The following is a 12,621-nucleotide window of genomic DNA, read 5'->3' as shown; positions in this document are numbered from 1 at the left end:
AATTGCAGTACGAAGGCGATCGTGCTACGTTAATTATCCCCGAAGCGTATCCAAAAGACGCTGGTGTATACCTGGTTACCGCGAAAAATATAGCTGGCGAAGCGTACAGTACGTGTAACGTGAGTGTTAAGGGTCGTCTACCAAATGAAACATCCGATTCGGAAATGGCAAGTGATATGGAACCCATCAAGCCTTCAGTGCAGCTTTCTTTGAAGGATGTATCTGTTTTCGAAGGGAAATCTGTAAGATTGGATTGTGTGATTGTCGGACAACCAGAGCCTGAAGTGATTTGGTATCACAATGATCGTCCTGTGAAAGAATCTGCCGACGTTCAGTTGCTTTTCCAAGGTGATCGGTGCTCGTTGGTTATTCAGGAAGCCTATCTGGAAGATGCTGGAGCCTACAAGGTGGTGGCAATTAACTCAGCAGGAGAGGCTTCAAGCAGCTGTAATTTATCTGTAACCCCTCTTAATATAGCCGAGCACGCAACACGTACTCAAGTTGAAAGACTAATCCCTGTTGAGTCACCACCGAAGTTCGAAAAATTCTTAACAGATGTGCTTGCCAACGAAGGTGAAACTGTCGAACTAGAGTGCTCAGTCATCGGTGACTCGCCCCTCACTGCCAAATGGTATCTGAACAACAGAGAACTATACGAAACTGATCGCATCAAAAGCAAATGTGAGCCAGGAGGTGTGTTCAAATTAATCATTTCAAATGTGAATGCTGACGACAAAGGTGTCTACACAGTGAAAGTGTCCAACTCATCAGGTGATGCAAAATGTTTCTCACACTTAATTGTGAAGAGTGTCAATGCTCCAGACAGTCAGCAGCGACCACCTCAACTCGAACCTGAAGAAAAGTTCATCTGCCCAACGTTCAAAGAGCTATTTTCAGATCGAAATGCTCATCTCGATGACACGGTTAAGTTCGAATGTATCGTAGTGGGAAAACCCACACCGAAAATTCGTTGGTATTTCAACGATCTGCCCGTTCACGGAAAACATTTCTTGGTGTCGACGAGTGGTGATCGTCAGGTACTTACTGTACAAGCAGCGTGTCCAGAAACTGTGGGAAAAATTGCCTGTATTGCGGAAAACGAAATCGGGAAAGCAACTTGCGTCGCAAATCTTGGACTAATCGGTCAACCAGTCGGTGTCCAACAGCAACAACCATCCTCAAGAGCGAATGTTCAAAGCATCACCGAAGAGCATAATACGGATTCATCCCTCGTTACCATCAAAAAACAAATGTTCACAACAACCTCAACATCTCAGATTAGCACCGTCCAAAACGGTCTTCCCCAAACTCAACTGCACGAGACAGTCCAAAGGGTTGACAAAGACTTCAAACAATTTGGCGAACAAAAACCAGAAATTGTTGAGTCCCATCAATATCAGGAGTTCAGAACCAAAGACTCTGCACCGGTGGCCATTCAACAGAAGTCAATTGTGGTAGTGCAAAAATCAGGTGATGAAATGGAACCACCCCCACACAAAATTGTCAGGAAACAGATTGCCCCCCGATTTATGAGTCCATTGGTCGGGAAAATTGTGGATCAAGGTGCAGACGTTCACTTGGAAGCTATATATGATGGATTCCCCTCGCCCGAGATTAAAGTTCAAAAGAACGGTGAGGACCTTTTCGACACAGACAGGGTGAAGATTCTCAAGGAATTGAATAAAGTTAAAATCAATTTGAGCGGGGTTGGAGTACGAGATGCTGGACGATATTCAATTACCGTCACAAATGCAGCTGGCAGCTCGACAAGCACAGCGGATGTGGTCGTCAAAAGTAAGTAATCGTTTTTAGTAAAACTTATTATTTACGACCCCTAATGCCAGAATATATTCAAAATTCCTTCGACTACTCCGGCAATGTCCCATTTGTTTTGCGTATAAAACTAATCCGATTTATCTGATGCCTACACTTGGTATCTAAGTATCTTCTTTGAAAATAATTTTCAAAATCGAGGGGAATGATAGTCGAAACTCATTAAAATTTTGACTTGAGAAATTATTTAATGTAAAATGTCTGCCGTCTAAGAATATCTGCACTTTCATTCATCTACAAGTGCAAATACACTAGCGGATTGTATCTAGGGCAATAGTGCGTGATTTGCTCTCGATACTTCGCAGATTTCATCGGGACTTGTCCTTCAACGCATTAGAGACTGCTCAGATGACATTTCAATAAGAAAAGCTCAATGAAAAATATTTACAATTTAAATTATAAATTCCGCAACAATAATTATAAACCTTTCACATGAACGCATACATTTTTATTTCGGTCGGTGATATTTATTTTGATTTCAGATAAAAATAAACGTATTAATAAATTTTCAAGCTTTTACCAGATTGATGGAAAAAATATGTCGCATTTGTGATTTTTTACGCCCCCGAAAAAATATTTTGTCTATCAAAAAATAGAATATTCAGATTGGGGTGTGAAGTGCATCGGGATTTTGCATTCATTGTGAGAACATGATAACATTGACCGCCATGCCTAATTCTTAAGTTCATTTCCAAGATATTTCTGTAAAAATAGGTTTAGCTTTTGCAGTATTTAGCCGTCATCGTAAAACATTAATTACAAGTGATAATGTCACTTGTCTTTCAGCGGATTTCGCGTGTATCCCATTAGATACTTAGCACAAAATTAAGTTTAAAATTCCAACGTTTTATCACTTACTTGTTCAGATACGTAAAAAGAATTTCAAACGTAAAATTATCCTGTTTGACTAAAATATCATTAAGCGAAACTGACAGTTGATTGATGTTCAGTAAATATTCTTTTGCGAAAATGCCATTAATGACTAGTAGAGTATTCATAAATGAAGACCATTACAAATTGGCAGAATAATTGAGTTTGCTTCTACATAGTATTTTTAAGGATTTCTGTAAAACAAAACCTGTCTGTCTGTCCGTCCCTCTATCTTTGTTTTGGCGTTGGAAGGTGGAAAGGTTCAAAACCTACCCCTGGCTCCTGCCATACAGTTATGTGGAACTTTTATCCACTAAAACCACCTCCTTCTCCTTCGTTGACCCCGTGGGACTGCTATTTTGGTATTAGGTCGCGGGGCAGGATCACTTACGAACTGCGGTTCATGTCGTTTGCTACTTTCCTTTGAAGCTCTTCCTTCCTCAACAGATTGTGGATCGCCTTCATGAATTTATCTACGGCCCTCCAAGTTATTTCAGGGGCTAATATTTCATCAACGTTATTCTCGGGTGACAACCACGCCTCGGCTTCAATTTCCGCCTCCGCTCTGTGTACGACGAACCTCGGGCAGTTAAGATCAACATTCTCCGCATCATCTCGCATGTCGGGCAATATAGGGAGTCGTCAAGCCCGAAGCGGTAAAGGTGTGCACGGTACCCTCCGTGTCCGCTTAGGAATTGAGTTAAGTCGCAGCTAACTTCACCGTGCCTCCGAGTGATCCATTTTGAGACATCCGGAATAATCCTATGAATCCAGCGCCCTTTAATTGAATCATCCCATCTTTTTTGCCACTCCAAAATAGCTTCATTTCATGCTAATTGCCGACAATAGGGACAGGACTCGCCGATTGCATATGATGGGAACCACGCCTACTACCACACATGCTGCTTCATCTGATGTTGTACGGTAAGCGCACGACTTTCGCAATGCACTAAAACTTTTATGTTCTGCGAGCGTCGTACCAGCGCCTTCTAGCCAAGACTTTATTTCAAAAATTGTCTCGTTCGTGCGGACCTCGATCTCTTCAATATCTTGTGCCCCAATAGTCACTCCGACGCCGTCTGTGAAGCCAATGATAGTCCATCCTTGGGGCAGTTGCAACTTTAAGATTCCATCATACATTACTATCCACAGTAGAGGACCTTAGTGAACTGATCCTTGTGAAATCCCGCAGGTTGTTCTATATGTCTTAGGCCCATCGTCCCAATCGTAACATAATTGTCTCTTCCGGAGGAGTTCTATGACAATGCGCACCAGGTATATGGGGGTGCCCAGTTTGGCTAAGCCCGCAATTATTTGGCTCCATTTTGCAGTACTGAAGGCATTCCTCACATCGAGAGTAACTATCGTGCATTTTGCAATTTATGGCCTCTACTGCTTCCTCGGCAATTTTCGTCACCATACTGATCGCATTGACACTAGATCTTGTCTTTCGGAACCGAACTGCCTATCTGATCTTTTCTGCAAACGGTAAAAGTCTATTGTAGATGCCTCGTTCGCAAAAGTTTGGCGATGCCGTGTAATAGGCATATAGGCCTATACGATGAAGAATCACCCAGAGATTTATTTCACTTCGGGATAAGGTACGCCGCCGGATCTAGGATAATTCAGATGCAGATGTGGAATCACGTAATGTAGTTGCTGGTCTCCCCATATTTCGGCTCAAGCCACACCTTAATGTTAGTTATTCCAGCAAACCTTCGTAGACTCGCTCCATCTGCGTCACCAGAGATTATTCGACTCTGACTTTGACGCATTCCTATGTCGTGTGTGCCTCTTCGCCAAAATGCCGACAGAAATCATGTCAGCACAGTTTGAGGTCAATTATCAGCTCCAGAAATTTAACAGCCGGCTCTAACGCGACCGTATATCCACCAACTTCCACTGTTATAGTGCGGTCCATTATTAAACCCGCTTCTGTTTTCGCCTCCGCCAAGGTCAGCCCAGCTATTTCTAGTCAGGACTTCACCTCTCTTACTGTTTCCGCCGCATAGGCCTCCACATCCTTTGGGTGTTTTGCTGTAATAATCACATCTAGATCATCTGTAAAGCCAATGGTCGTAGTCCCTTCTTTATCGGGAAGAGCAAATACCCCATTATATATGATATTCCACAGCATTCGATCCAGTACCAATCTCAGTGGTGGCACTCATCCGTCCCGTACAAGAGTCCTCCTCTGAGGGACACCTATATCACCCAATGCTCCTTTAATTATGTTCCAGTTGGCCGAGTATAATGCATTTTTTATATTCAGTGCCGACAAGGCACAGTAGTCACCAAAAATCAGTGCGCCTTTTTGCTTATTGCATCCACCATAAAGTGGGCACGCCGGAAACCAAACTGTCGCTCTGACAAGTCATTTCTGTTTTCGACGACGACCCTCTCCATCATCTTCCCCACTGTATCCAGCAGACGGATCGGGCGATATGATGTTGGGCCTTCAGGTGGCTTTTTGGGTTTGGAAGCAATACTAACTTTTGTTTTCTTTTACTGGGCAATATGCCTTGTTTTTGGCACGCCTCAAGATGTTGGCAGAAAAGTCAGGGCTAGTTTTCACTGCCAGCTTCAAAGCTCGGTTAGGGATGCTACCTAAACCTCGGACTTTTTTGTCGCCGAACCTACAGTATCCCGCAGCTCCTACACAGTTACTGTAGATATTATGCCCTCATTGACATGAACAACCGTTTGTCTTCCACTATTTTCGTGGTGAGAAAACAGAGTTGTAACAATCTCTTTCAGGAGGCGCGGACAGTTCACCTGGGATGAACTATACAGCCTTTTCCATACCACCCTGCAAGCCTCGCCCCCAGGGTTTATATCGTCATGGCCACACAGATTTTTAGGCAGTTTTTTTACTCCTCCGAATTGCTTCTTTTGAGCGGCCACGCAGTTGCCTGTGTGTCTCCTATCGACGACTTTCCCCTGAGCCTCAGGTAAATCCCCCTTGATGTACAGCTCGCAAACTTGCGATTCCGATGTTCCTAGGTAGTATATTAGTTGAGTTGCTTACTGGGAAGCAATCGCCTCCTAGGCATAGTAGTATCGCATGCTTCCGGCACCCATTAGGTGATTTGGCTGGCTTTTTCTCTAGTCGTACGATGAAGAAATATGTTGGGATTGAGCGCTGCGGAGAACGTATCCACCTCAAAAGCTTTCACTGTCCAGGCGAGCAAAGTACCCGGCATTGTGCTCTTTTTCGAGTTTAATTGCTCTTGATCATTGTGAGTATAATCCTCACTGACTTCCCAAGCGACTCTACTGGCTAAAGCGGCACTCACGTATGTCAAGCCGACTATAGACCCCGGGCCACCTCCCCTGAAAATCTGTGGGGCCTCAAGATTCGCGAGCAAAACGTCTACTATGTTATTTCCTGTAAGACTTGTTCTTCGCAAGCCCATAGTTTGGCCTTTTGGTCTTTGACCAAAATGCCACCGCCGTGGTTTCGATATGGCTCACCAATTATGGCCACATAATGTATGGTTTCCGAGACTAGGCCCTGCGCTGCCTGGCACTCGTTGAGGTTGATTTGTATCAGCCTCATCTGCTATTTTTGTTTAGAGTTCTTCTGTTTTCCGGGCACCTGTTGGCGCCTGCAATGTGTCGATAGTCAACACCCTCCTTCCCTTTGCACTTGGACTGATGCATGCTTCTCAATGTAACCAAAGCCAAGGCATTTAAAGCATCACTTTAGTGCCACCTGCACTCTAAACCGACACATAATCCAGCCTATTCTTACCCTCCCTGCAGCTAATAGTTTGAGTGTTGCCTCTGCCGCTAGGTTGATGTTAGCATTTTGTTTTCCCTCATAAGCTTTCCTTAGTGTTTTGTCTGCCGACTCTTGTAATTCGATGAGATTAAATTGCTTCTCCAAGGCTTTCCGTACCTCCTCCTTCATGGTGATCTCCTCCATATGCTCGCAGGTCATAAAATTACTCTTAGTTATTCAGGCATTAGCGCGCCTGCTTAGATGAGGCATGCAATTTGAAAATGAACTTATTCAACGGCGTCAGTATATAAGGTTGCATCAAGAAGACTACACCCAAGTTTTTCAGGGGTACGGAATGACATTGCGTATTCGCGCAATAGATGGTTTTGCTGTATGTGTTTCCCCATCCCATGTGATAAGCCGCAAATGGTTGTGCTCACAACCACGTTACCGCACACTCAATGCATTACGTCACATGCACAGCACTAACACCAGAGTAAATACGCGAAATTTTTCACGCGCAAATGACTGAAGAAAATCGATCATGTTCAATGCTTTTATCCTACCATACAAATTCAAATCTTTTATATGTAGGCTTCTTGGGCTGTATCTAATCGGACGACATATGTGCCTTGAGACAGAATTTGCTCGAGTTCAGAACGGAATCTGGCTCTTTTTTGCTGATGTAATTTACCTGCCTGGTTTATCGTAGTGAGTATTTTTCTGGTTTCATGAAAATTTAAGCCATGAGCTTGTGTTATACCGCTATAAACCAAGAAGAAGAAGAAATCTAGTGCTTTCCAATCCAAATGGTCGATCTGATTCGCTTCCTTCCTCAGCATGAACAAGCAATTCATTTTTGCAGTTCTCGAGTATTTACTCAAGCTCGGGTGTCCAGTTTGTTGAGCTTTTGTCTTTCTTCTTGGCATGCCAACTAGTTCATGCGTTGGGATTTAGATCACGGCAGTATATTTAGGCGGTGCTAATAAGCGTATGGGGCCATTGATGAAGCCGGGTTTCTTCATTTCTAAAGCTACATGGAATCTTTCCGGGAGTTCTTTCGATGCGTTGATTGCACTCTAGGAGCTCTCGAGGGCAATTCTGAAATGTCCTTGGCAATATTCTAACAGCAAGCAGAACGCCACTAGTAAAAAAAGCATCGGAATGTTGCTCAGTAAAGCTAAGGTTTCATCACCTTAAGCTCGTAGAATCCACATAGTGTTATTACAGCTGTTCACAGGTCATCTTTGATTACCACGAGTATTTGGTTGTAGGCTCATTCAATCCAGTGTTGAAAAGATACCGCAACCGAACAACTTCTGTATAAAGCCATCTAGCTTCGAGATGGTATATTTATCAGAGGCGATGTCATCAGTAAGCCATATGTAGACTCCAACCTTCTTGCAAAGGATCTATCAATTGTCGATTTGGATCGGGTTCGGGTTCGGTTAGGGTTGGCCTGAGGCCTGAGGTTGACCTTGCTATTTAATCTCAATTCTATCGGGTCGATTGACTATCCTCCGGCAATTCATCTTCATGCACGGTACCAGACAAACTGATTGGCTATCGCACCGCTATTCGGGAATCTATCTAATATCCTATATAATAAAATGGCGGTTTAAATTTGGGGAAAGGACGTTGACGAAACTTTTCAGACCGGAGTCGAATCATCGAGTAACACCGTCAGCCGTAGGCAAAATCTAAGAGACAACTGTCGTCTGGAAGGTAAATGCATGTTACTTTTTGCACAAAAAACCCACTGTTTCGTAGCCCAATGCACGGTGCTAAGTAAAAATCAACTTTGAATTACTTCCCCACCAACACGCTATTCTCCAGTAAATAAAACCTTGAAAAGATATTCCAAGAGACAATGATTTTCGTCAAAAGGAAAGGAAAGGAAAAGAAGCTAAGTTCAGCAATAATTAATAATTTAGCCAAAGATCTACCGGATCCTGCTGGCTTTAATGCCTAGTAACGTTCTCATTGAATTTCCATTAATTATGCTGCAATGAAAATTGCGGTTAAAACTTCCGGCAGCATGTTCCCGAATTGAAAATAGCTTAGCAAATATACATGTAGTTTTTACTTTCTACTGAGACCCACAGTCATAGCGTACATATGCCACGTTCCCACAGATTGGGAAATTGCAGTAATCAAATCTCTGTCGGATAAACAAGATTTTTAAAAATAACTCTACCAAAATTACTCCATCTATTCATTGTGTGGGAAAATTTGTTTTCCAAAGATATCAGGTTTTACATTCACGACAGTTTGTATAATAAAACTGTCAACAGTATCCCGAAGCCTCTTCCTGGTCTTCAATAGAAGTTAATTAAAATTTGCACTTTTAATTATTTAGATGATTTATGAGAATTTCGTTTATTTTTAGAAACGAGTACCAGTAGAAAATTATCTTGTAAAAAAAAATTTGGAAAACACCACGAGATCGGAAATTATTTGTAATTGCTTCCCACTGCCAGAAGTTTTGTTCAACAATTGAAATTAATTTCACTTTGAAAGCCAAGGATGCAGAATAGAAAATCTATATGCAGGAATTCTTCTGATACCTTAGTCTCTCCCATGTTACTCATAACTTTTTGAAAATGAAAATCAGGAAAAAATATCGGCTCAACCGCGCGCATACAGTCGGAAAAGTCGCATTCTCAATCGACGTTTCTCGTCGAATGGCGCAGTCTTGATCCTCGGGAATAATAATTGAGGATGCCCCATATTATGATTAGTGAGTTCCACGGGGAATTAAAAGGAAAGGAAGGACATACAAAAAGAAATAATGAAATAAAAAAATGAAATAAAAAAATGAAATATAAAAATGAAATAAAAAAATCAAATGAAAAAATGAAATAATAAAATAAAAAATTTAAAATAAAATAAATAAAAAAAAAATTTTAAAAATTGAAAATTAACAAAAAAAAATGGAATAATAATAAAATAAAATTAGAGATTGATAAAGAAAGAGTGAATACATAATAAAAAAAAAAGTGAAAAAAACACAAACAAATTTTTAAATATAATCCAAACCCAATTTAAGATTTTGAGAGTTTTTCTCACCTCAAAACTCTCAGGCAATTCATTAATGATTTCACATAAAACGTCAGACAATTCCATAACAGATGACTTAAGCCTTTTCGGAGTTTAGAGAAAAATACACAAAATTATTCACGAAAGAATTTTCTATTTTTTTCAAATTTAAACAAATCATCATCAACGGCGCAACAACCGGCATGCGGTCTAGGCCTACCGTATTAAGAACTCCAAACATCCCGGTTTTGCGCCGAGGTCCACCAATTCGATATCCCTAAAAGCTTATAGACTTTCCGGGTGGGATCATCCTCATCCATACGGATTAACTGACCCGCCCACCGTGACCTATTGAGCCGGATTTTTTCCACAACCGGACGGTTACGGTATCGCAATTAAACAAATGATTCTTTTAAATGTCTTTATGTGAGTCTTATAAACAAACCATCCCCTGTGTATTTGCCCCTTGGGGATGGATGAACTGACATTCATTCAACTGCGGAGTGTGTCGACTTAACGAAAGTTGATGTTAGCGCCGGGGCGCTTTCGAAAGGATCTTAACTGAGAAAAGGGACTTTGTATACAAAAAAAATTACAAGCGCAGCTTAGGCAGTTTAGGTTTCAAAAATCATTTAAAATGGACAATCGTCGCTGGGATATGACTTTATGCAACACTCTTACATGTGAAGATATTTCCGAAGTTCAATATAACAGTTGAGTGCTATCAGGTCTGACTAGACGGAGGAGGGAAAGAATGATTCCTTTTGAGGTCGGGAATTTCCTCAAAGTACATATTTCGAAAATATAGAACCCCCTCAGCTCGGATTTTCTTTCCAGAGTCCTATTCATGTAGACATTCTTTACGAAGCCATGCAGAGGATACTGGTCGACCAACCTCAAACGCAAGTTTTGCCAAGGAAATAAAGGTTTACACAATTGCTGCAGGCAGCAAATAGAAAGCTCTACAATCAATGTTAAAAGACTAGAAAATAAAATTAATTCCACTTCAACCTTTGAAGATTCGCTCAGGATTTGCATTTCTAGACCACTTCACAACTGAACCTTACAGGAATAATGTATGACGTATAAGTTTATAACTGTTCCTCTAAGCCTTATTTTGATAGAATTCGAGAACACACTCTTCTACGCCTATGATTGCGGATGACCAGCCACAGCCCAAGCAAATACAGTTTGTTGTTAACTTCTGTGCAGTTGGGAATGGCACTGGCCGACGAGAGCGATATGTGTAAGCACCCAAAAAGGAAGTTGCGGGAAAGATATTTGTTAGCGCTGCGCAAACGTCTTAGTGAGGATTCTTCCTACAGCGCCTAATTTTATTCCAATTAGGGAAAAATCTGAAGGTAAAAGGCAACTCCCAAAAATGGAAGACCGTCAAGTCAGATCAGGTACTCGCAGCTCATAGCTTGCTACGAAACAAAATGCGATTCGATGTCAAGGCCATGTACATTTCCCAGCAAAAACCCTAACTATGAGTGCCCAACTTCGCCTTGTCACAGTCGAACTGAACAACTGCACCGGAAGGAATGAATAGGACTAATTAAGAAGGATAGAGCAAGCCTTCTTCAAGTTACCTGTGTAGTGTAGTGAGAAAGCCTCTTGAAAAATCCATATATTTTATCTTACCTTCATTGATGTGCAGCCCAAGCTCTCGTGTCGCCTACTCGATGTGGAGTACATCTCCGAACGATAGTATAGTCCAAGGAAAAATGAGCCGTAGAAAGAAAATCCGGGGCCGGAGCTTACTGCCAAAAAATTGTTTTTCAAAATCTTAGCTGACTCTTTCCAGAGCGTTTGCAACTGTTGCGCACATTGTCTTTTCCGCCACAACACTCCACTCCCTGTTGAAACCAAAGGGTGTTTAAACAAGGAACCAAACATATGGCCCCTTCAGCTCGGCTGCCACAAGTCAATATAAACGCACCACACCCCTCTTCCCTCTTAAGGTGGCTACAGCACGAGGCGTCCATCATGATTAGGACATGGGTGTAAGAGACGATATACTTGGACACATCGGCCACGTTTTTCAAATGGGTGGCAGGTGGTGGTAGCATCAGCTTCAGCACTGCGTCATTGAGCAGATAGAGAAATCCGGTGGTGTTCAGGCTCCACCTAACGTCGAATACCAGATCGCTGTGGAGTCTCCAGTTCTTCTCGTATACCAACTCCACAGGACTAGCAACAAATTCTTCATGATTGGCTGTCAGAAGGCCAAATAGAACGAGTGGCAGCGCTTGCGACCAAGAAGATTCCTCTTATGCGAGTATAGTGGCCTTCAATGTTCTGTTCCACCTTTCAAGGGTCCTATTGAACTACGGACGACACGCCGTTGTCTGGTGGCGTTTGAAACCGAGGAGTTTGACCAACTCTTCGGAAAAGGAGGATTCGGACAACATTGCCTGTTTCCTTGTTTTGAAGTCTTGTACGTCGAGCATGCGATGCACTATTTAACCCAGGAATTAATGCCCTTATTCATGGACGACCAGAAATAGCTGGCGGTGACTAACCGGTACATTGACCAGATGCCTGGTTGCGCCAGATTCTAAACGGCGTCAAATTCTTCCTGATAAAAATCGACCGAAACATATGATCTTATTTCCTTATCTGAGGTCTGATAGTATACACTTGGAAGAGAAGAAACTTCCTAAATGAGTATATGGAGTTGGTCCTGAGGCTCTGAAGAACTGTCGGTCTTCTGCGCCGCCGTTATAGCGGAAAATCAACGATGACGGCAATCTTGACTTCTGCAACATGTGATAAAGCGTCGGCTGACTGAATGAATGTGTCGATTGTGGCGTAGAAACGCTTTGTCGGGATTCTGTTTCAAAGCAAAGGCATATTATGTGTAAACAGTGTGAATGGCCTGTCTACATGGGAATACCGTAAGTAGCTCGGTTAATAATTGATGCTGCAGTTCCAGCGGCAGAGTTCAGCTGCTTGGAAAAAAAAATTAACCGCTGCCAGATTTGGTTCATCTTTTGGTGAAAGGCAGCCCCTACTGAAGTATCAACGCTGCTGAGTGAATGCCAGAAGTGCAGCTTTCTGCAAACAAATTTGCGTTAGTACAATGGTTCTCTATGGCCTTAAAAAACCAACTTCGAAAATCTACTGTCCTTCTGTCCACGCATGCACCACCT

The 12,621-nt window shown here is 42.2% G+C and overlaps 1 protein-coding gene across 1 annotated transcript in view; it reads left to right on the top strand.

Moving 5' to 3' along the window:
* LOC119647649 (titin-like) overlaps positions 1-12,621 on the top strand; it is a 448,809-nt gene that overhangs the window by 187,140 nt on the left and 249,048 nt on the right. The window contains 1 exon segment of the mRNA XM_038048710.1: positions 9-1,794. Within this exon segment, the coding sequence (XP_037904638.1) occupies positions 9-1,794 (1,786 nt within the window).

The sequence above is a fragment of the Hermetia illucens genome, chromosome 2 (genome assembly GCF_905115235.1).
Source record: "Hermetia illucens chromosome 2, iHerIll2.2.curated.20191125, whole genome shotgun sequence".
Classification (NCBI taxonomy): domain Eukaryota; kingdom Metazoa; phylum Arthropoda; class Insecta; order Diptera; family Stratiomyidae; genus Hermetia; species Hermetia illucens.
This window is presented reverse-complemented; position numbering and strand designations above follow the sequence as displayed.